This window comes from Sceloporus occidentalis, unplaced genomic scaffold (assembly GCF_023333645.1).
Source record: "Sceloporus occidentalis isolate IW3139 unplaced genomic scaffold, rSceOcc1.0.p SCAF_7, whole genome shotgun sequence".
Classification (NCBI taxonomy): Eukaryota; Metazoa; Chordata; class Lepidosauria; order Squamata; family Phrynosomatidae; genus Sceloporus; species Sceloporus occidentalis.
The window spans coordinates 47,468,787-47,491,095 of NW_028316987.1; the positions used below are offsets into that span (position 1 = coordinate 47,468,787).

Below are 22,309 nucleotides of genomic sequence, written 5' to 3' on the forward strand. Positions count from 1 at the left end.
AGTCAGAGTTTGTTATGGGCCCAGAGCGGAGACAGGTTCCAGACAGACAAAATAACTTTTGTCTCCCAATAAACTTAGGGAATTTGCTTGCATGGCCAAGGAGTTAGATCAGGATGGGAATCCATTGCCCCTTCAGTTGTCTTCATATTGCAACTTGAGGCTGTGGACAAAATCACATGTGGAAGTAAAATCCAGTGTCATCCTGAATGCAATCATGCGTATTCATGTTATTGCGTGAAAAATTACCGCACGCTATCGCTGGCAGTCCAAACACACTCCTGCATCAATCCACAGTTAAGTAAATTCGGTGAACTAGCGAAGTCACAAACCCTGTTCCTGGGCAACTTCGCATTCAGTGTGCTGTTGTTTGGTGTGATGTGCATGTCTCCTTTGGTTCTGGTTTCCCTCCCCCCAAAATCTGGAAGGGGGGGTTGCCATGAAGCCTCGCTGCAATTCTGCTTCAATTTTGCTTCTGCTTGTCCTTCAGCATTGCTGAGGAGGGGCTGCTGCCTGCTAATTAAGAGGCATGGACCTGGAGCTTTTGGATAACCATTATATTCACGTTTTAACATGACAAGAGTGAATATATGCTGGTTTTAACGTGAATAGAGCATGTTCTTTCCACCATTCTTCCCGCCCCCCAACTTCTTTTGTAAACTGTGGGGTTCCTCTCTCTCACTCGCCTAAATATGCTATGCTCCAGTCATCTGGAGTCTCACTGAGCATGTGCAAGGGTGCCAGTTCACAATTATGAACCCACCCATGTGATGGCTTGTGATAAGTAATCACGCAATTGCATGAATTTTCAAATTGACCTCGCTATCTTCTCTTTCGAAATTGAGAGTCTCCTGTCCCATTTGATAAACTCCTGTGTTATCTAAAGCTGCTGAGATTTGGATTAAAGCAACTTCTAGAGAGCCTGTTTCCCATCTATGTCCTAGGAAGCAGTTTTGTACAAAAATCAGATCATGAGTTCATATCTCCCAGTCTTCTCTACACAGACATGCAGTGGATCTCCAGATTTCAGGTAAGGAGCTTTCTTAGGAAGATGCTTGGGATTGGTGTGGGACCTTTAGCTTGCAAATCTTAACACAGTAAGCTATGGCATTTCCCTTCACACAACTCAAATACCAGCTTTGGTGAAAATGATGTGGTATAAATAAAATAATTTATATTTTTTCATGAGTCTCTCAGTCACTGGAATGTCACTGATTAGGACTAGCCTGTTATGTCTTATAAAGCACCTCCCCTGCCTTCAAAATTGTGTGATCTAATAAAATTAACAGACATTAAATGATCAGAAACTGTGACTTGATTCAAATATGTAAAATCAGAATTTTCTTCAAACCACAAAGATAATGGGAGGGGGGGGGGTTGAGAAATGCACAGCATTAATTGACCCATTGGCATGTCTATTTTTTGTAATACATTGTTGCCTCAATAGAGAATGTTTAAGGTCCTTTTGGAGCTCAATTTATCAAATGTGCATTTTTTTTCCATTTCAGTTCACACATACTTTTATTTCATCTTTAGTCTGGTCCTTCTCCAAATTGTTCAGATATGGTATCATCACAGCAAATTTGTGAGGTAGGTTAGGCCAAAAGATAGTGACTGGTCCAGATCATTCCAGAACAGTGGTTGCTAAACTTCAGTCCTCCAGGTGTTTGGGACTTCAACCTGGATCTGCTTAGCACAATATTAATAAGCTAACCATGTATTCCATGTGGTCTTAAAAGTTCATTGGAGAGAGTGGTGGCTCCATACAAATACACATTATGGATATTTTTAATTCCTGTACAAAAGGGTCACATTTTCCTTTATTTCACAGAACCTCTGATGGGGTATTCATGAACCCAGCCTGAAAAGAAAACAGTGTATCACAATATCTAATATGCTCCTCTTTTGGATGTTCCATCATTTAGCAGTTAGAAAGTCAAATAACACAACATTTACAATTAAAATGTTTTCAGTGTCATGTACATGGAAACAGGTTTACAGAGAATTTTAATCCAGTATTGTACAAAATATCTAATCATGGCATTGTTTCAATGGGAAACTGGGTCATTCTAGAACAGTGGTTGCTAAATTTCGGTCCTCCAGGCGTTTGGGACTTCAACTCCCAAAAGCTCCAGCCAAGTTAGTAAAGTCAGGAATTCTGGGAGCTGAAGTTCAAAACATCTGGAGGACCAAAGTTTGGCAACCATTGATCTAGAAGTTGTCATGTTGATATTAATAAATGGATTTAAAGGTCTTAAGGAGAAATTAAAACCATTTTCTTCTAACATCCTATATTCTGTCATGTTGTACATATCAGTGTCATGATTAGATAACTAAGGCCTGTTACAGACTGCCAAAATAAAGCTGCTTCGGGTCTCTTTGGAGGTATGCTATTTAAATGATGCATGGGTCCTAAGAGTCTGGAGGTCACGCCAAAGCCACACTCCATTCCTAAGCACTGGAGTGCAGCTTTGGTGCAGCTTCCAGATTCTTAGGATGCATGCATCGTTTAAACAGCATACCTCCAAAGAGACCTGAAGCAGCTTTATTTTGGCAGTCTGTAACAGGCCTAAGTAACTTTCATGATAGCATTAAAAATATTACTGAAATAGATTAAATGTGTGTATATATAATATAAGATAAATGAAGTTCCTGAGGATTTTCTTCGGTTTCTTCGCATAGTTGGTTAACATCAGGACCAGCTCCCCCATTAAGCAGAATGAAGCAACAGATGTTCAGGAGTTGGGGGTAGTGACAAAGTGTTCAGAGCGATGTGCCCTATTTGCACCTACTCACATGAACTTGCTACTCCCAGAAATGGTTGAGAATATAGCCCATCTTCTTCAATGAAGTACTGTATAATCCAACTGCCTGTCTGTGTGAAGAAAGGTGCTATCTCATCCTTTGCTTCAGGCAGGAAAATCTTTAGCTAGGCCTGCTCAATGTGTGCCAGTTGCTTAGTCATTTCTTTAAACCAACTTAATTTCCACTGCTTCTAAAAGCTCAAAATGTAATGGATGCTAATTAGCCTACCTACATTAATATTTTAAAAGGGCTCACCTTGATTAAAAGCTTATAAAATTTCTATTTCTAATCATTTTCATTCACTGGCTTCTGAATGTTGACTTTTGACATTCTTAAGCAGGTCATTTGTGTTAAGTGTTTTCAGAACTGTGTTTGCTAGAATAACCAGATAATGAATGTTTTCTTTGAAGCTAATTTAGATGCACTAAAATGTTTCAAAGAAAATGCAGAACTCCAAAAATGTCAGGACTGTATGTAATGGCTTTAAGCAGGAAATTGTCCAAAATGTGTAACACTGATGCCTATGAAAAATACTGGGTTGGCTCCACACTTAATTAGTAAAAGGGTCCCTTTGATTTTCATCATGACTAAGTTATGACTCACTTGTTTTCAACAGCAATTAAGAATGTAAGAAACCTAGTAAATGAAACCCAAGCCCTGTCTAGTCCAGATTCATGTTTCCTACAGTGAATCCGAAAATGACATGACTGTAATATGAGCATGCTCCCATTGTTGTTTCTCAGCAACTGCTATTCTCAGAAATATGCTACATGTCCTTGTGGTCTCCTTCCAAGTTCCTGTGATTCTGATCCTGGAAGTAGCATGGAGTTATATGACTAGTAGCCACTTGAGAGCCTTTTTATATCCCTCTTTTAAAGCTATATACTTTACCCAGCACCACATTTTGCAGCACGTAATTATTCAGTATAACTATGCATTGTGTGAAGAAGCTCTTCTTTTTGTCTCTCTTGAATATCCTACAATTCAGCTTCACCGGATGACCCTGGTTTCGTATTATGGCAGAGGAATAAACTCCCTGTACACTTTTTCCATGCTACGTATAATTTTATATCTCTCTCTCATTTTCTTTCTTTAAAGTAAATACATCCAAGTATGGCAGCCTTTCCTTCTGATGAGTTGCTCCAGTTTCCTCATCATTTTCTTTGCCACTTTTGTTCCTTTTCCTTTGTTCCCCCTTACAATGTCCTTTGTGATGTGCAGCATCCGGACCTGTACAGGGTATTTCAAGTGATGTTGCTCTAGATTTGTAGAAAGGCATAATAATACTGGCAGGTTTAATTTATTTTTCTTTCCTAATGCAGGTCTAACCCAGTTTAAAGTATTCTCATCTATGTAAGATCAGTTAATCTTGAAACTGTGGCACTTTAATTCAGAAGTTTCACAGCTGCAGTTCTACACAGATTTGCTTGCGAGTTAAGTTGAACTAAACAAAGTGAGACTTTTGAATAAATATATACAGTACAATACTGGGATAGAAAAGTACATTTACAAAATAAAAAGCAGACATTTTCTTATAACATGTATAATACTCTATTGAAACACTCTATTAATTGATAAAAATATAAAATTCTATTCACTGTGTTGGATAAAGATTTACTTTTCCTGAGAGCAGACTGATGAAAAACTTCTGAAATCAGATGAATAAACTAAGTTCCATTAATATCCTCTGATTTCAGTAGGTATGTTTTGAGTAAATCTGGATCCAATATACAATACTTTATCAGACAGAGAATGACTGCTTACTGCTACAAAAGCAATAGCACATTTTCATAAATCTTATAATCACATATAAAAACTGCCCATTAGTAAGGCTGCACTATGCACTAACCTTCCCCAAACAACCTTCAGATGTGTTATGAACCATGCCATTCCTATCCAACAGGACCATCTAACTGGGAATGCTGGTAGTCTAATACATCTGGAGGCACCAAATTTAAAAATGCTGCTATAATATACCTTGTTGTGGAGTCAGTCCCTTTGAGCTCAATAAAGTTTATTTTGGAGTATTAGTGTATACCATTATATCAGAAGGCTTTCAGCATATACTTGGCACTTAGCCTTAACAAAAATACCAATCCTTGACTCAGATGACATGTTCAGATGTTCAGATGACATGACCAAATATGGTTTAGTCAGTGAGAATGTTTCGAAGGTTTCTGCATTTACCTCTTCTTCATTCAGCTCAAGTTTCCTCATCTACTTCTTGGTTTATGGTAATCTGTGATGTAAATGGCACAGAAAATTACATTTACCCCACACCAAGTGTAGGGAATTTAAATGTACAAGTAACGACATATACCTATACACTTGTATTTCTTTTATTTAAAGAGGATATTTATTGCAAGGTCCGTGATCTCCAAGACACGAAACTAAAATAGGCATTTCCACCATAGCATGAAGTGACAACGAAGGCAAAGAACTGTACAGAAAAAAAAAGAGGAAAAAAGTTACAAAATAGTTTGGCAGACCTTTAGTCATATTCAAAGATAATTTATGGCACATAACAATAAGGTTTTTAAATTCTTTTTAAAGGGTGTTAAACTTGTGAGCAATCCTTACTGGCTTTAGTGCACAGGTTAAAAAAAGAAAAGTAAGTCATATTCACAACAACACAATCCCGCTGATGTCAATAAAAATAAATATACAAATGGATTCTTAAGTGTTGATCCAAGTGATCCCGCATATCTCATGTTCAGTAGTTTTCCAGCTTGAGTGATTGATACCTGATTTTACCAAGCATTCATTTCATTGAGAAATTTTATTCAATAGGGTCTGGTCATTTCTAAAAGATGTTATATATACAGAACATCTGTATTTTTAATAGAGTTAGCCATTATTGTTCTTGTCCAATGATCACACTCACCTTCCACCGCCTGACAATCCAAATGTTGTTATTTCTAGGCAAGAATATGTGAATGGTAAACAACAATAAGCTGTTATATGATTAGCTGTGTGTACTTATGCAGACACATGGTTCAGTGTGAATCAGTGTAAGTCAATTCAAATATACTGAGATATAGCCTAATGGCATGTATTGTTTGGCAAACAGAAATTGACCCACAGTTTTCCCATTTGCATACAACAGGAAAATGCTATTTATTAAAACTTGATAATTTTGAATCCCAGTGCACAAGACAAGTGGGTAGTACCCAAGGCTGGATTTCACTCTAATAAACCATGGTTAATGAGACAGACTAATTAGACAGACCAGCTACATAATTACTGGACCAGTGAAGTCTCTGTAGGTTGGGGAAAACCATCTCCATCCTCTCTGGATAAAGCCAAAGATCCAAAAAGTGAAAGCTATATACATCTCACTCCTTGCTCTTGTTTGTGTGCTGTCTGTATGAACAGAGCTCTGACTGCATAAGAAACTTGATCTCATGGAGCACATACAAACACAGGTGCCTTTTCAGAGTCTTTTCCCTTTACACAAAGATACAGCAATAAAATTCTTACAACATCCTTCCCACCCTTGCAGTATAATGAGTATTTTTAATGAGTCTTTTTTTACTTACTGAAGAAGCAGCCCAGCTGTTGTAATTATGGCTGTCTAGTTCTTTGGTGACTGCACATGCATCTACAATGGCAGCAATGAAGTACAAAAGAAAGGCACTGCCATTAAAACATAGACCCTAGGGAGGCAAAGAAGAACGAGATGGTGAGCATCTTCATGTGCATTATTTCATTCATGCCTCTTGTTTAAACTGAAGCCATGAATAATGCAGGCTTTAAGGATAAGAACTGATGTATGTGGTTATTATCCTAAAGCTATTAGAGCTGCTAGACTTCTTTGCTGAAAACTCATGTCCCACATGCCAGACCACACCCATCCAAAACTATATTAGCTACCATATATTACCAATGCAACTGGTACAGAATGTTGGATTAAAGCCACTGATTAGCCCTGTGTTGTCAGAAATGAAGTGACTTATTTAAGACTGCCTCAATTTATAAGTTCATCATATTTATTCTGTGACATCCTTGTAAAAGGTGACACCCTGCAGATGTGTTGGACTAAACTCCAAATGGCTGCTGTGGCTGGGGATGATGGGAGGTGTAGCTCATGACACGGGGGGGGGGGGGGTAAAGGCTCAGAGAAGCATGTTAGCATGGATATCTCAACAGGTATTACAACATCGGTATACTTCCTCAAAAGCAGATCTGCCATTGAAATAAAGAGGTGAATTGTTCTAGCAATAGTCTCCAGGTACATCTTTCCCTGGGCTACTGAAAGGCACCTCAGCATTACAGGAAACCTATCTTTAAGACGTCAGGCTTGAGAATCAAGCTCTATGGGGTATAAAATACCACTGGACACTTGAGTGCACTTAATTCACATTCCCCTTTCTTTGTATGAGTTTGTATAACACCTCATTTGTATGCAAACCCTCTTTTATTGGCTAATACAAGTCCATCATTGTACTGACATGTCAGAAACAGACTACCACAGTTTCTCAAGTGAGATCAAGCATCCATTTCCCCTTTGAATCAAGAATTCAAGTAAAATATTACTGTTAGAACTGATTGCCCATAGAATAGGTTTCCTGGCTAGTCTTGATTTAACCCCCCCCCCAACCTGGGACGAATATACCTCAGCACAAGGATGATGTAAAAACCCACTGAAATAGTTTTCTCTCACACACATACAAACACACATACTCACACAGAGTTGCGGTGGCATATATTTCTGCTCTTTTTGACTTACGAACTTTGTTCAGAAACTGGTTCAGGAACACAAGACAATGCCACCCTAATGAAATGAGAGCTTGGTGTGCTAACAGAAGTTGTCTATATGTACAAAGTATTGCTGTTACCAGGTTATTTCCCCCACTTTAAAACTCCCTGGAATATGGACAAAAGCAGATATACTCACAACTGTGGTCCATGGTACTTGGGGAATCCTAGTGTACGTCATTGTCATATAGATGATTAAGAAGAAGAGTGTAAGAACCCAGTAGAACACAGCCACAAACATTACCCAACCAAAGACAGGATACAAGAAGTATTCTGTTCCAGCAATTAGTGTCCATACCAGCAATCCTAATATCTGCAAATATAGAAAGAAGAAATAAATTATTGTTAAGATGGAGGACAAACAAAAACCAAAAAGGAACAGCCATTGTTCCTACTGGACTCTACATTTTTAATATGAGTATTCAGGCTTGGTCCCCCCCCCCCCCCTTTTTGGAGTAAAAAAACACACACAAAACTACCAATCCCAGTATTCCATAAAATGGCACTACAGCACTTAAAGTGGTATCAAAATGCATTATTTCTACAGTGTAGATACACTCTATATTGAGATAAATATAGACTCTTTTGGCTCAGTTGTTCTACTAGCAAGAGGGAAGCTCCTTTTCCTTCCCTATATACAATCCTGGGGGAACATTTATATCTCAATAGTGATTATTATTTCTTTCTGAACCAGCATGATTCTCAATTCCATTTCTTCATATTAACAAGATTTTAAACAAAATCAAATTACATATGTCTTTATACTGCAGAAAGATGAGGAATAATCCAATCCCCTTATTGTAACATTATTATAGGCTATCTATTACTTCAGTATCTGGAAAATAATGTTTGTGGAAATGTGGAGGTCACATACTGTATCACATTAGGAATAATAAAGTAAGAGCTGTACAACAATGGAATATATTGCTGCCTTTGAATGCGGTGAAGTCTCTTTCTTTGGAGATCTTTAAACAGAGGTTTGATGGCCATCTGTCGGAGGTGCTTTGACTGTGTCTTTCTGCCTGGCAGAAGGGAATTGGACTGGATGACCCTTGGGCTCTCTTCCAACTCTAGAATTCCATAATTCTATGATTCTATTATCTCAGATTTTAAAATAAACATACATAGAAGCATAATAATTCACATTTTAGGAACTTCTTCAATCCTATATTCACTAAAACCCTATGAAGGTATTCATTTACAATTCAAGTAAGGCTAAATTGGAAAGTGGATGTTAATATGCCTGCTGGAATCACCCATAACATCCCTGCAACCTAAACTGCTTCATTGTTTTTGATATTTTCAGTGCAAATATCTGAACAGAAGTTGCAAGCACTTTCAGCTGAATAAGCAAATATTTGGGAACCCTACCTTATCAGGGTTGCTAACAGCAGGCAAATGCACTTTAAATCTCTTTCAAATCTGCAGAGATTTCTAAAATAGACAAATGTACAGGCATGGTGGGATCATGGTTCACATATATACCCATGCCTCATCCACAGTAGCCCTAAAAGTTTTCAAGGGCGGGATACATACCGCCATATAGTACGTCTTCTATACGTACTAGGGTTAGGAAGGGGCGGTGCTTCCGCACCCCCCTAACCCTAGTACGTATAGAATACGTACAAGATGGCGGCGCCCCTTTCACATGGGCGCCGCCATCTTTGCGTATCGGACGCTGAGCGTCCGTACGCGTCGCGCCGCTTGTGACGTAGCGAGCGCGCCCCTGGCACCTCGCTACGTCGCAAACGCGACGAAAAAAGAAACTCCATTTTGGAGCTTCTTTTTCGGTCCGCGCGGGAGTCGGGCCGTGTGAAGGCTCCGGCTCCCCCGCGGACCTACTGGCGGCGGCGGCAGAGCGCCGCAAAGTGGCGGTATGTACCCCGCCAAGATGTTGTTGGATTGCAACTCTGAAAATCCCCAGATGATATTGTCCAATATAAAGTGTGGTGGAAGAGCCATTCAAGAACATTTGGGGACCCAAAGTTGGATAAGTCTACATTAGAAGAAGGTCAGGCAAACAAAACATAGCAAATTCATACAAATTCAATTCAGTCTTCTGCCTGTTTTTCTATTTCATCCAAATCCAATTTAATATTCTATTTACTCCTTCAAGTTGTCTTCCCAGCATATTGAAAACAATGTAGTATTTCATATGAAAAGCACATTCAATAACTGCTATTTGCTTAAATGTCAAGATGAAAACTTATTTTCATATAGATTACCATTATGCAATCATATTACTGTACTGGTATAGAAAACATTAATCTCTTTTACCACTGGAGGGCACCATTGTTCCACAAGAATATTTCATCTCCAATATTGAAACAGTGATTAACCCACTCACCAAACTGATGAAGTGTGGTTGTGGTTTTAGAATTGCTCAAACCTACAGGTCTGAAGTACAAGTATAATGCTTAGAATAATCTATGTTGATCACATTACCAACAATTATAAACAACTGCTGGATTATAATATCTTCTAGAAAATAGCTACAGATGTTAAATCTTGGGGTGTCATGACAATCACATATCAATACTTTTAATGGGATTAACATTCTATGGGTAAAGAACTGAGAGAAGGGGCTAAGTTTTGCCCCCTTATACCCCACTGTAGGCTGCACTAGCTTGTCACAGTGAAGAGAAAGTGACATCACATCACTTGTGTTTGCCATTTTGTGGTGCAACAAAGTTGGACTGGTTATGATGAGGGGAAACTGCCACATCTGTGTGTGTTTTGGGTGCATTTTGGAGTGCTTCAGGGACAGACAAATCACATGAATATTACTTGGGAGGAAATTTAAAAGTGGGGTGCAGGAGAATCTGCAAGACTCCGAAAGATTTTCAGGGGTTGCAGTATTGAACAGTGCAGATACTGCTAGGGTAAGAATCTGTATGTACATTGTTCAATATGGCAGCCCCTGAAAGCCCTTGAAGCCCCTGGAATTCAGGTGCTCAATGTTGCCAGCAGGCTACACTACTCATGTCCTATGACATTTTCCATTATCGTTCTTCAGAGTTATTCCGACTAGCCATTAGAAGACTTTTATCTGAGCAGTATGTGCACTGTTCAATACTTGCCAAGCTTAAGATGCTAGCTATACTGCCTAGTGCCCATCAGTGGTAACAAACTGTTTCTTGTAAGCAAGATGTTCAATGAAAGCTGTCCTATTCCCTGCATGAGCTTTGAGCCACAGCTCATTTATTTTGGTCACAGCTTTGAGATATAACGGATTAAAGGGCTGTTTGACATTTTCAGCTGGTTCAGGAAAACTGAACGTGGTATTTTATCGAGCCTGACAAACTCCAAAATAATATTACACATTTCTTGATTAGAATTTAAAAGGTCAGGCTGTCTCTTGGCTGATAACTTTACATTCGGTCTGTATTAGTATACAGGGACATAATGCCGCAAAACAGATTTCTACAGTGTTTAAATGTCTCTTGCAAACTGATTCAAAAGTCATGCACCCAGCCAGCCAAGGAAAATATATGAGGTCCTAATACTACTGAGATCTAGGAAACACATGCTAGAACAATTGGTCCATTGTTAGCTTTTATTCTCATGAAGCTTGGTAGGCTGAAAAAGTGGACTAACTACTGCAGTGATGTAATCCTGTGTCATAATATCCTGATTGTCTCTTAGGTTACAAGAACTTTTCTTTTTTAGTGGTTTGTAGAATCTGTGTGGTTTCCTGTTGCGTAGTCTTGTCTGCTGACTGGCTAGCAAAGGAGAAATGAGCCTGCATGCCTAGGAATCATGAAGAGGCATCAATAAAGCCACAACAGTGATGCTTTAATAACTGTTTAGAAGAGATTATTTTGGCAGGATTGCTTATTCGCCTCCTGCAGCACTGCCACAGACATGACAAACCATAACTGTGTAAGCTTCTTTCAACACAACTGTCAAAAAATGTTCTCCTGCTTTTCATCACCTTAATCTGAGCATTTTCAAAATAATTCTCTAGACTTCAATAGACATTGAAAATATACAGGGTATGGCCCAGAGTTAAACTATTCCACATCCCACTGATTTCAACCTGAGAGTAAAAGCTTATGTTTCTCTCTGCTGTTCAAGTCAGCGGACCCCAAAGTACTTCACTTTGGGTGGATTGTGCTCATAGCTGTAACTGGATGGCTTTTCAGCAGACACTGAAAAGAGTCTGCCAAACAACTTCAGTATTTCCCTATGGCTCCATGTTTAGGGCTCTATGCTCCACCATATCATACCATGGAGTTTATCACATGGAGGCAAATTGCTTAAATCCCATGCAGAAATGGGATTTAAAAGTCTGAGAAAATCTGAAAAAGCAGGTTGTTTTTCAGATGTGCTTCTGTAAAGGAAAAATAACGCCACATTAATCCGAATGGAAAGTCGCCAAAACCCACTCCTTTTTACTTTTGGAAATCCCCAAAAGTAAAAAGGAGTGGGTTTTGGCGACTTTCTGTTCAGGTTATTTCCATGTTATTTCTCTTTCACCCAAACGTCATCTGAAAAACAACCCACATTTGTGGGTTTTTTCTACTTCTGTTCAGGTTAACCTAATCTAGTTTCTGCCTTCTTGTGATAAACTCCCATGTTCTTTGAGTCTTTGTTCTCCTTCATCAGAGCATAAGAACAAACAACCCACAGTTTCAAACTCATGTTCTGGAAACATATAACAAGTCTTAAACATCCAATACAATACAACAAACAGCAGGGAGGCCGCAAGTGGGCACATTATTTTCTCCTGGCAGGATCTGTATTTTTGGTTTTAAAACAAAAACAAAATACAAGTGTTGCCAAATCTCATAGCATGCATACACACTAGGGATTCTTTTATTAGAAAAAATATTTTAAATACTTTGGCCAGTTACAGACTGCCAAAATAAAGCTGCTTCGGGTCTCTTTGGAGGCATGCTGTTTAAATGATGCATGCATCCTAAGAATCCGGAGGCTGCACCAAAGCTGCACTCCAGTTCTTAGGAATGGAGTGTGGCTTTGGTGCGACCTCCAGACTCTTAGGACCTATCTATCATTTAAATAGCATACCTCCAACGAGATCCGAAGCAGCTTTATTTTGGCAGTCTGTAACAGGCCTTTATCTCATAACACACAGAAAATGAAATGATAACATGGAACATGTGGGCTGCCACGTGTCACTTACTTCCATTTCCCACCAATAAGATGCAGTAACAGCAGCCTGTTTCTGGGGTTTGATAGTTACTTGGGAGAGAAGTTTTGGAAAGGAGGGCAAGGGAACAGCCCCTCCATACCAAAACGTAATTCACGAGCAGCTATCAAGGCCAGAGATGGGAAACTGTTGCTGCTTCTTATTGGTGGGAAATGAAGGGGAGGGGGAGAAGGAATTCAAACCAAAAAGATATGGCTGCTCTGGACTCCTAAGGGAAGAAAAAGGAAGGTGCAATCTACCTATGAGCACAGCCTCATTTCTCTCCTTCTCCCACGCTCCAGCAAAGTCATGCTGCTGCTTCATGGTCTCACTCACCTTCTCTTTCCCTCCCTTCCCCACTGATAAGCATCAGCCCCTCCTTCGGCATGATAGAAGATGGAGGATGTGGAATTGCACAGGCTGAGTTAAGTTCTAATGGAGGATCTCAGCTGTGAGAAAATGTCACCATAACACAGGCCCTCACAGTTAAGGAATGAAACATAAAATAAAACATGTAATGTCAACCATTTATTTTATAAATGAAAGTGTAGTATGTATGTCCAAAAGAGTTCTCAAGCAGAATAAATAAGTGCACAAAATCTTCTGAAGGCAGGAGGAAAGGATTAGACAAGTGGAGGTCACTCAGTACAGAAATTAGATTTCACCTTTATAAATACAGCTAGACATAGCTTTGGTACCTGGAGGGGAAGTGTATATCTTTGCAATAATAATAAAAAATATTGCTATTTGTTTTTTTATTCGTGCCCAAGCTTTGCATCAGATATCCAGTTCTATGGAGCTTTTCTGACAGTAGGTCATACAGGTTACATCTCATTTTTGATATGGAGTGCAGAGGGTCATATCCTACAAACATATCTGAAACAGTAAGCAGACTGACTGTAGAAAGCCTCCCCATTCAGTATATATGAACTGACCTCTTTTTTTCTAGTGGAACAATACATGTCAATATTTAATCATGGTAGTTAATGTTAATAGTAAAGCCCTTTGGGACTTATTTTTAAAGGGCTGTTATGTGCTCCAAATTATGTTTCACATGGAGCAGAACGTATTCTTTCTGCAGACAATACAGCAGTGGTAAAGGATTGTTTTCTTAGGGCACTTTTCTAGATCCAAAGTAATGATTCTGAATAGTGAGCTGTTACCCACTCCTTACTGTAGGAGTACAATAATACAACCACCCAATGAGAAGAAAAGAGAAATGATTTTTTAAAATACAAAAAGCAATGCTTATTTGTATAATGCCATGTCTCATATTAAATACTGCGATTTTAAGAACTCATGATGTACTGTAAATGGGATGAGAAGGTTAGTACTTATTCCCTTTCCAATAAATCATGATTTCTTAAACAAGCACTTCTTCATACACCTATAGATGAGAGAAATTGCTAGTTAGAGGCTTTCCTAGTTTGTTAAGCTATGGCTTCTTGTGACAGGAAAATAGCAGAACTAGGAAACTGTGATTTGAAGAAGGAGCAACCCGTAGTTTGAAAATCTTATTTGTACAGTAATTTCCATCTTAAAGACCACCTTATGTAAATGCTTCAGATACAAATCAATAACACTACCATAGCCTGTTTTCTTCTTCTATATGATTTTTTAAAAATGATCTTTCCTGATGAAGAAGCTAGTGAACTTTGAAACCTAGTGTGATGTATGTTTAGCCTTTCCATTGGCCTAATTCAGGCACCACCACAATGCATTACAGATAACATAATTGTGTTCAAAGTATGCAAAAGTGCCAGACTGATGCTAAACTGGAGTAATTTAATACAGGAGAAGCTCATGATAACTTTACTGGTACCATGTACATACTGTAACTGGACTTAACTTATTTTCATACAATCATGACAATTACTATAAATAAATTAATTCCAATGTATTGGACTTCCTTTCAAGTAAACACAATGAAGACTGGACATTTCTAACCTTTCACATCCTGTTTTTAAAAAATGTAGTGGTCATATGTAAAAGAGTACAGTGCTCTTGTATCTTTAACAGTTATACAAAGGAGGAATTTCATCAGGTATAGCTTTTGAAAGAAAACAAGGAATATAAAATACTGAACTATTTAAAACATTAGTTCCATATAAGAAATGCCATTAAACATTCCTCTCCTCAGATTCTAAAATATGTCCATTATTATTTATAAATGGGAACTGTTAAACAATGCAGTCCTAGGAAATGTAATTAAGATAGGCACTTTTGAAAAGCAGTACATGTTATCTGCCATTATATTATTTACTTCTGTGCAATGCCTGCCCAATACTTCAGTGGCATTTTCTATCCCCCTGCACTTTTTGGGGGGTTAAGGAATGTCTAACAAGGACTGTGAATGACTCTTGGCAGAACTTTATTTACACAGGCCAGTTTGTTTAAAGCATTTCTAAAGGCTTCAAAAGAACAATGCTGTATAAAGCTGCTTCATTAACACTAGCAATCTTGGCTGTTTTTAGATCTCCACCTTCCTGTTACACTAGCTATATATAGCTGGCACCAGAATTATTCTGTGATATTTTGTACATGTGTCTGAATATAGGAAACGCTTTTCCTACCACTTGCTGGAAACAAAATTTGTAACCATTCCAGCTGGAACAGTTTCTCACAGGAAGATGCAAAGAAAATATTAGTCTCACAAAACAACAAATGCATTAATGTCCTCTCACCAAACAGACCACTTAAATATAAGTCTTAATTTTGCTACAACTTTTGCGTCCCACATTTCTTTTCAAAATCATGTTTTCAGTCAGAGACCTGAAACTATCACTCATTTATGTTTATGAAATCAAGGAAGTCTGCAAACTCTTCTCTGGATAGTTTGCAACTGAAGACATTCAACATAAAATTAAGTCTCTCTTATAGGTAATATACAGTACTTTTGAATAATGCAAAGACACTGTTCCAAAACACACTGCAGAAAAAATCCAGTTTGAGACAGCTTTTTTTAAAAAATATATTCATTAAAAACATATAACATACAAACATAAAATACACAAATATATACATAATACAAACTACAAGCAACATAACTTCCTCAGCTTTAACTGCCCTGACACAATATTAGGGGGTTCTGGGAACTATAGTTTTGTGAGCCTTCTCTGTTAGAGAGCCCTCTGTTAAAATTTCCCATATGTCCTGACAAGACCTAAGGTCAAAGCATGCATTTTTGTCTTAGCCTCCATTCCAGTTATGTCCATACAAGAGGACTTCATATTTCAAAACATAAAATAAAAGGGAGGCAGTTTTTATGTTTTGTCACCATAGCCCTTGACACAACCTGAAGTCTCTTAGCAACTGGCAAAGGCTAATCTAATTGTGTCTACACCTTTCTTCCTCTACTCCATTTGAAGATAAGTTACAAACTGCAGACTTGGGGGAGGTAGGCTTGCCATATCCCTGTGGGGGGCGGGACTTTCCCAGTTTTGGACCGTGCCGCATGGTCACGGTCCGGTTTTGCCTCTCTCCTGGGACAGGTCCCCCCCGGGTTAGAGCACCGCCGATCTTACTTGCTGCCGCCGTGGCTGTTTTTGTTTGTGCGGCTGTTGATGTGGGCCCTCTGGCCGCTACTGCCACTGCCGCGGCCTTTGGCACCCGCCCGGGCCCTGTGCCCCGTGCGCCCACACTCACAGTTCTGCTCTGGCGCGCGCAGAGCTCTGTCGGAGGCTGGAGCTCCTCCTATGGCTGGCAGGCTGGCCATGTGGGACGTTGAGGGACTGAGGCAGCGGGCAGAGGTGGGCAGCGAGAAGCAGCCGCAGCAGCAGCAGAAGCAGCTGACCACCCGCCTCTACTTCCTCCTCCTTCGCCGCCTCCTCCGCGTGCTCCCTTTTCATGGCCGCGGCTGCTCATGCAGCCGGCCGGCTACCCTCCTCCTCCTCCGTGCGCTTCTTTCCACGCATCGTGCGCCGACCTAAAAAGGGAGCTTGTCCCCTTAAGGAGGCAGAGCCTCGGAGGAGGAGGCGGAGGCGAGGAGGACTCTGAGCGAGGGGAAAGGGCTCTTTCCTGGCCCCATATGGCTCCAAGCAGCAAGAGAGTGCTTTCCAAACTCTAGTCATTTAGGTTCTAGGACTTCAACTCCCAGAAGCCTCAGCCAGTTTAGCCAACTGGCAGGGATTCTGGGAGCTGTAGTCCAAAACAGCTGGAAGGCCCAAGTTTGGGAATCACTGATAAGACGAAAAGCAGGAGGTGGAGAGTGGCCATTTCCAGTCGGCCTTCTTTATTTATTTCTTTTTTCAGGGCAGGGTTGTGTAAAAGAGTCAGTCTGGTTTCAGTGTATTTATTTTTATTTTATTTTTGGTTAATTTTATTACTAAAAATATATGTTTCCCTTGTTTTTTATTTTATTTTTGGTTAATTTTATTATTAATAATATATAAGTTTGCCTGTCTAGGAATAATGCCAAAATGTCCTCCATTTTGATCATGCCTAAGAAACATGCATTTATATTAACATTTTTTTAAAAAATTATCAAATTTTTTGCATGTCTTCCATTTAAAAAAATGTGCCCTACATTTGAAAATGTTGTCCTACATTTGTCCCGGTTTGGAGGTCCTGACTTATGGCAACCCTAGGGGGAGGGGGTTCAAAAGCATGCTAACACCCCCCTCCATTTTGTTTGACACTCACACTGAGAAAAAAATTATGGAGAACTCAAAAAGACAGCACACAATTGTGTGACATTTGAGTTGGTCCTACCAAAAACATTCCCCTCTTGCGGTGCTGGTCTCCTGCCCCTTCTTTCCAGTCAATGAACACAGCCACTTATCACTTTTATAACTGGTTGGGTAACTTCTGAATTTCTACCAACTGATAGTGCTCTATCTATGGAATAATTGGGGGGTGATGGACTACTTTATACAGTGGGCCCTTGCTATCTGCTGGGGTTTGGTTCCAGGACCCCCCATGAATACCAAAATCCGTGGATGCTCAAGTCCCATTCAACACAATGGCATAGTAAAGTGGTGTCCCTTATATAAAATGGCAAAATCAGTATTTGCTTATTGGAATTTATATATTTTTAAATATTTTCAATCCATGGATATTTTAATCCATGGATAAAATATCAGTGGATAAGGACCAACTGTACATGGTTTTGTTACTTTCATGTAGACATTAAAACATACTGTGTTCCATTTTTTCCACAGCAATTAACTTGGAAATTACTATCGCAATGGAGAAGAAGGAAAATAGAGGAAATCCTGTGCAATGTGAAGGGTGGCAGAGGATCTTAGTGTCTCTGTGCTGTCATAACTGTGGAAGCCTTGCATGACACACCCAGCTCACTCCATTCACAGCATCTCAAGTCCAGCACAGAGACTAGAGCAAGAGCTAATGAACAGAGTATCTTGTGTGCTCCATTATCCACATTGGCCATCTCTGTTTTTTTTCCTTAGCATTTGACTTGCCTGAGAAAAGGAGACTAACAGGGAAGAGAAAGGTTCCTGTTGTGGTCCCTTCTAGTTCTAAGGTTCTAGGGCACTAATTGTTTTACCTCAATGACTATTACTGCCAGGGCCACAATTCCTCAGATTTCCTGCCATGCTTGATAGCTATAGATGTTGGCTTGTAGTATTTTTTTAAATAATGGTTGATGGGACATGGTGTATTATTAATGATGCTGGTTGTTTACCATTCAGAGGACAGTTAACAAGCAGATGTGTGAGGAGTGGATATCGCTCTGAGAGTCCAGCTCAGTCTCATGAGAAATGGCTGGCACAGAAAAGACAGGAGGGGTACCTCTGGGAAGAGAAAATTTCAAAGATTGATTTATGGATGAACGAAATGCAAGCCTTCTAAAAAATAATAATTGCTAAGTGCTTTTATTATACTGTGTAACCGATATTACCTCAGTCCTGACAACATATGGCTGCTGTGAACATCTTTAGTTTCTGAATAAAGCTTTTCTGTTTTACTACTTGGATTTTCTGAACTGAAGTGATCTTGTAAATGGCAGTTAATTTGCACCCAAATACAATGTGCATGTACCATCATTTAAACTGTTTAAAAACATTGTATAATCTGAAGTCGAAGGCTTTCATGGCCGGCATTCAGAGTTTTTTGTGGGTTTTTTGGGCTATGTGGCCATGTTCTAGAAGAGTTTATTCCTGACATTTCGCCAGCATCTGTGGCTAGCATCTCCAGAGAATGAAGATGCCAGCCACAGATGCTGGCGAAATGTCAGGAATAAACACTTCTAGAACATGCTAAGGGGAAAACATAGCCTGAAAAAAACCACAAAAAACTATTGTATAATCATTTATCAGTGGCTGGAATTGCTGTCTGACACCACTATCTTGCTATAGTAATACAATGGGCTAGATGGAATAGTGTAACTATAAGGTAATTCCCTGTGTTCCAGGAGGAATGATTGTGATACTGACAAAAGCATCTGAGGACAAATGCCCCAAACCTGGTACTCTCCATTATTCCCACCCAGGCTGGCCACTGGTCTATGTTCTTCATGCCCAGTGCTCTAACTCTTCAATGGATTACTAGATCTTCTAAAATACAGTCGGCCCTTCTTATACACGGATTTCTTATACACGGATTTAAGCATACACGGTTTGAAAATGTTCCAAAAAAGTATAAATTTACCTTGATTTTCCATTTTTTATAAGGGACACCATTTTGCTATGTCATTATATGTAATGGGACTTGAGCATACACGGATTTTGTTATACACGGGGGATCTTGGAACCAAACCCCAGCGTATAACAAGGGTCCACTGTATTCTGTTTACAGACACAACAGGGACATCTTCCTTCTTTCAACTATCTTCATCCAGTTTTCCTATTTGTATAACAATTAAGCTCACAGCAAAATGTTACAGTTTCTCTGCAAATCCTGGAAAAAAGGTACTAAAAGAATTACATTGATTTTTTTAAAAATTAAGTTTCTACACCAAACAAGCCTAAAGTTGTGAAAATAAAAGCTGAGTTCTATCACCTCTAGACATCAAACACCCAAGCCAGACTGAAGACTCTATCGCATGGGGTTAAAACCCCCGCTTCCGACTTCTAAAAATGGCTGTCAAAGCGGCTTACAGGACTCAGATGGGCGACAATTCGGCAGCGATTTTTTTGCGATAACACCTCCCGAATTAGGAATGAATTCGGGAAAGTTAAGCCAGGGTTTTAGCCCCATGCGATAGGGTTCAAAGTTCAGCATTTTATATTCCACTAATTTTAGCAAGGGATATTCTTAAGGTCTTAACACTTCCTGGATAACACTTCTTGGCATATGTCTAATTTATTCTGTAATTTTGACTATTTTATCTACTAGATTTTGCTGTTTCTGTGCCTGCAAAGAAACAAGGAGCAATTTAGACTCTCTGAAGTTTCCCCTATTCACTAAAAATGTTTTTCAGCTCCTCCCAAATGGCCTCTCTAAGACTGTACCATGTATTGAAAAAAAATACTGTCAAAGCAAATTTCGAAGCTATCACACACACAAACCTGTAAGGAAATGTAAATGTCAATATGTGTAACTAATGTAAAGAATTTGGTCTCATTTATCACTTGCATGGTGAGTTTTTACTGCCCTCAACAAGGACATTTTCTAAGCAGTCCCATTAGCTTTCTTTTACAGATTATCTTGCTCTGCAAATATTTGCCCAGAAAACCTTATTCTGCTGGACCAAAAGGGGGGAAAAAAAGAAAGAAAAAAGAAAAAACCCTACTGTAGTTGGTTTAGCACAAAGCATTGCGTCGTTTTTTCATATTCTACTGTAACCATGTTCTACAAGGAAATACTCAACATGCCTGCTAAGGTATCATACAGGCTGCTTTATAGATGTCTTACATATTTTACAGTTTTAAAATAAAGAAGACAAGCTTCAAATATTCAAAAATTAATATAATATTTTATTCATGGTATCAAAGGCTGGTTTGTATGGGTTTTTTATTTTAAGCCTAGTAACATTTTAAAAATAGTGATATGAAAGGAATGTACATACAGTACTAGTGGCCTAAAAGTAGGGCTGTTGGATCAAATTATAAATACAGCTACAGTATATGAAAATAGATATATTTGCAAATGTTTGTTCATGCTTATTCAGGTTTTCAACCATGGGAAACCCCCAAAAGGTAAAAAAAGGATGTTTACCAGAAATGTCATATGCAATTATAAAGGATGTGCATGGTTACAACTCATTAAAATTGATCATTCTGGTCTTATAACACCAGCTTTTTAAAAAACTTCCAATAATCTCTATCTATCTATCTATCTATCTATCTATCTATCTATCTATCTAATAGTTTCTGGATAGTGTATGGGTTGTAAAAATGCTACATACAATTTGTGAATGATAATAATTAAAGCAAAAGAAAATACTAACATTGATTTTTTTTATTTTAAAAATACAGTATTCTTTGCCGATACAGTATCTGATTTCTTAATTATAACAATGTGCTCTGAAAATAAAATTGATTTTTAAAATATTCTTTTCCTGCAAAGCAAATTTTCATTGCAACAGTTATTCCAATAGAAATATGTGTTCCACTTTATCTTTTGCCATGGTGTAAAAGTCTGTAAAAATAATTGCAATTGAATTTCAGAGAGAAGGATTTGTACAATGCCTTGCTTCAAGCAAAGAAAGTTGCAGTCTCTTAAATTGGTGCACAAAATCAAACATAACATGAAATGAAAATGGAAAGAGACATTCTTCTTCTAATTAAAAACTGCTTTTTAAATATGATCTTTTGCCTAATATCTTGAGACCCAGTGTGGAGCTGTGATTTGAGTGTACGACTGTGACTCTGGAGACCAGAATTTGACTCCCTGCTTGCCGATGCAAACCCACTGGTAAGCTTGAACGAGTCACACATATTTAGTCCCAGAAATCCAAGAATTGTGTTGCCTTAGGATCATTGCCATAGTTGAAAATATTTTGAAGGCACACAACAACAGTTATCTCAGTATCATACTCTGTTAATTTGCAATGTATGCATGACAGTAAACTGCCATTCCATACACTGTTCCACAGAGGTAACTGCCTGATCAGAAGCTAACATTGCTTTAATCTGCAGTATTTATTCAGTAATACCACCTAATTAATCTGCACTTTCTGCTGGTGGTGTGACAAATTACTAAGGCATATTCTTGCAATTAATTGGTGTTTGACTGCAGGGTGGGGGAGTGGATAACAAATAGGTACTAGCAATCAAGAGAGCTGGGCCAAGACATTTTACTGCCTGAGGTAGAACAGCAACTAGTTTGCCTCTCCCTCCACCAAATCAAGGTGTACACTACTTTAAGCCAATCATTATTTTGGTGCCTGTTCACCACTCATTTCTTGACAGAAAAAAAAAATTACAATCATTATAAACTTGTGCCCTCTCACTGTCCCAATTTGGCAGAACCAATCCTGATTAATCCTCCACCATTCCACTATTGTGTGGCTGCGCACCACACAAAGAACCCACTTTCAGCATGTTCTTTTTGCAGCGGAGGGAGGCCGCATGGTTTGGTTGCTGTGGTCTCCCTCAGGAGCAAAAACAAGAAGCTCCAGCCCGCCCTTTCAGGGTGATCTGTTGAGCACCTGAGTGAGAGGTGCAAAAGTATTCTGCACTGATTTAACTCAGT

General features: G+C 38.9%; 1 protein-coding gene across 4 annotated transcripts in view; it reads right to left on the minus strand.

Moving 5' to 3' along the window:
• Window positions 1–2,528: 2,528 nt before the first annotated feature.
• Window positions 2,529–22,309, minus strand: part of CMTM8 (CKLF like MARVEL transmembrane domain containing 8) — a 30,231-nt gene continuing 10,450 nt past the window's right edge. Inside the window, exons 2-5 of one of the 4 annotated variants that reach the window (XR_016281928.1) lie at window positions 7,700–7,873; window positions 6,342–6,458; window positions 4,990–5,242; window positions 2,529–4,032 (exon numbers count right to left, since the gene is read on the minus strand). Coding sequence is in view for 3 of the 4 variants with exons in the window: in XM_089532886.1 (XP_089389012.1) it covers window positions 5,159–5,242; window positions 6,342–6,458; window positions 7,700–7,873 (375 nt within the window). In the remaining variant the exon portion in view is untranslated. Of the gene's footprint in view, window positions 4,033–4,360; window positions 5,243–6,341; window positions 6,459–7,699; window positions 7,874–22,309 lie in introns of those variants that run through there. The other 3 variants (XM_089532886.1, XM_089532885.1, XM_089532884.1) reach the window with 3 other exon arrangements.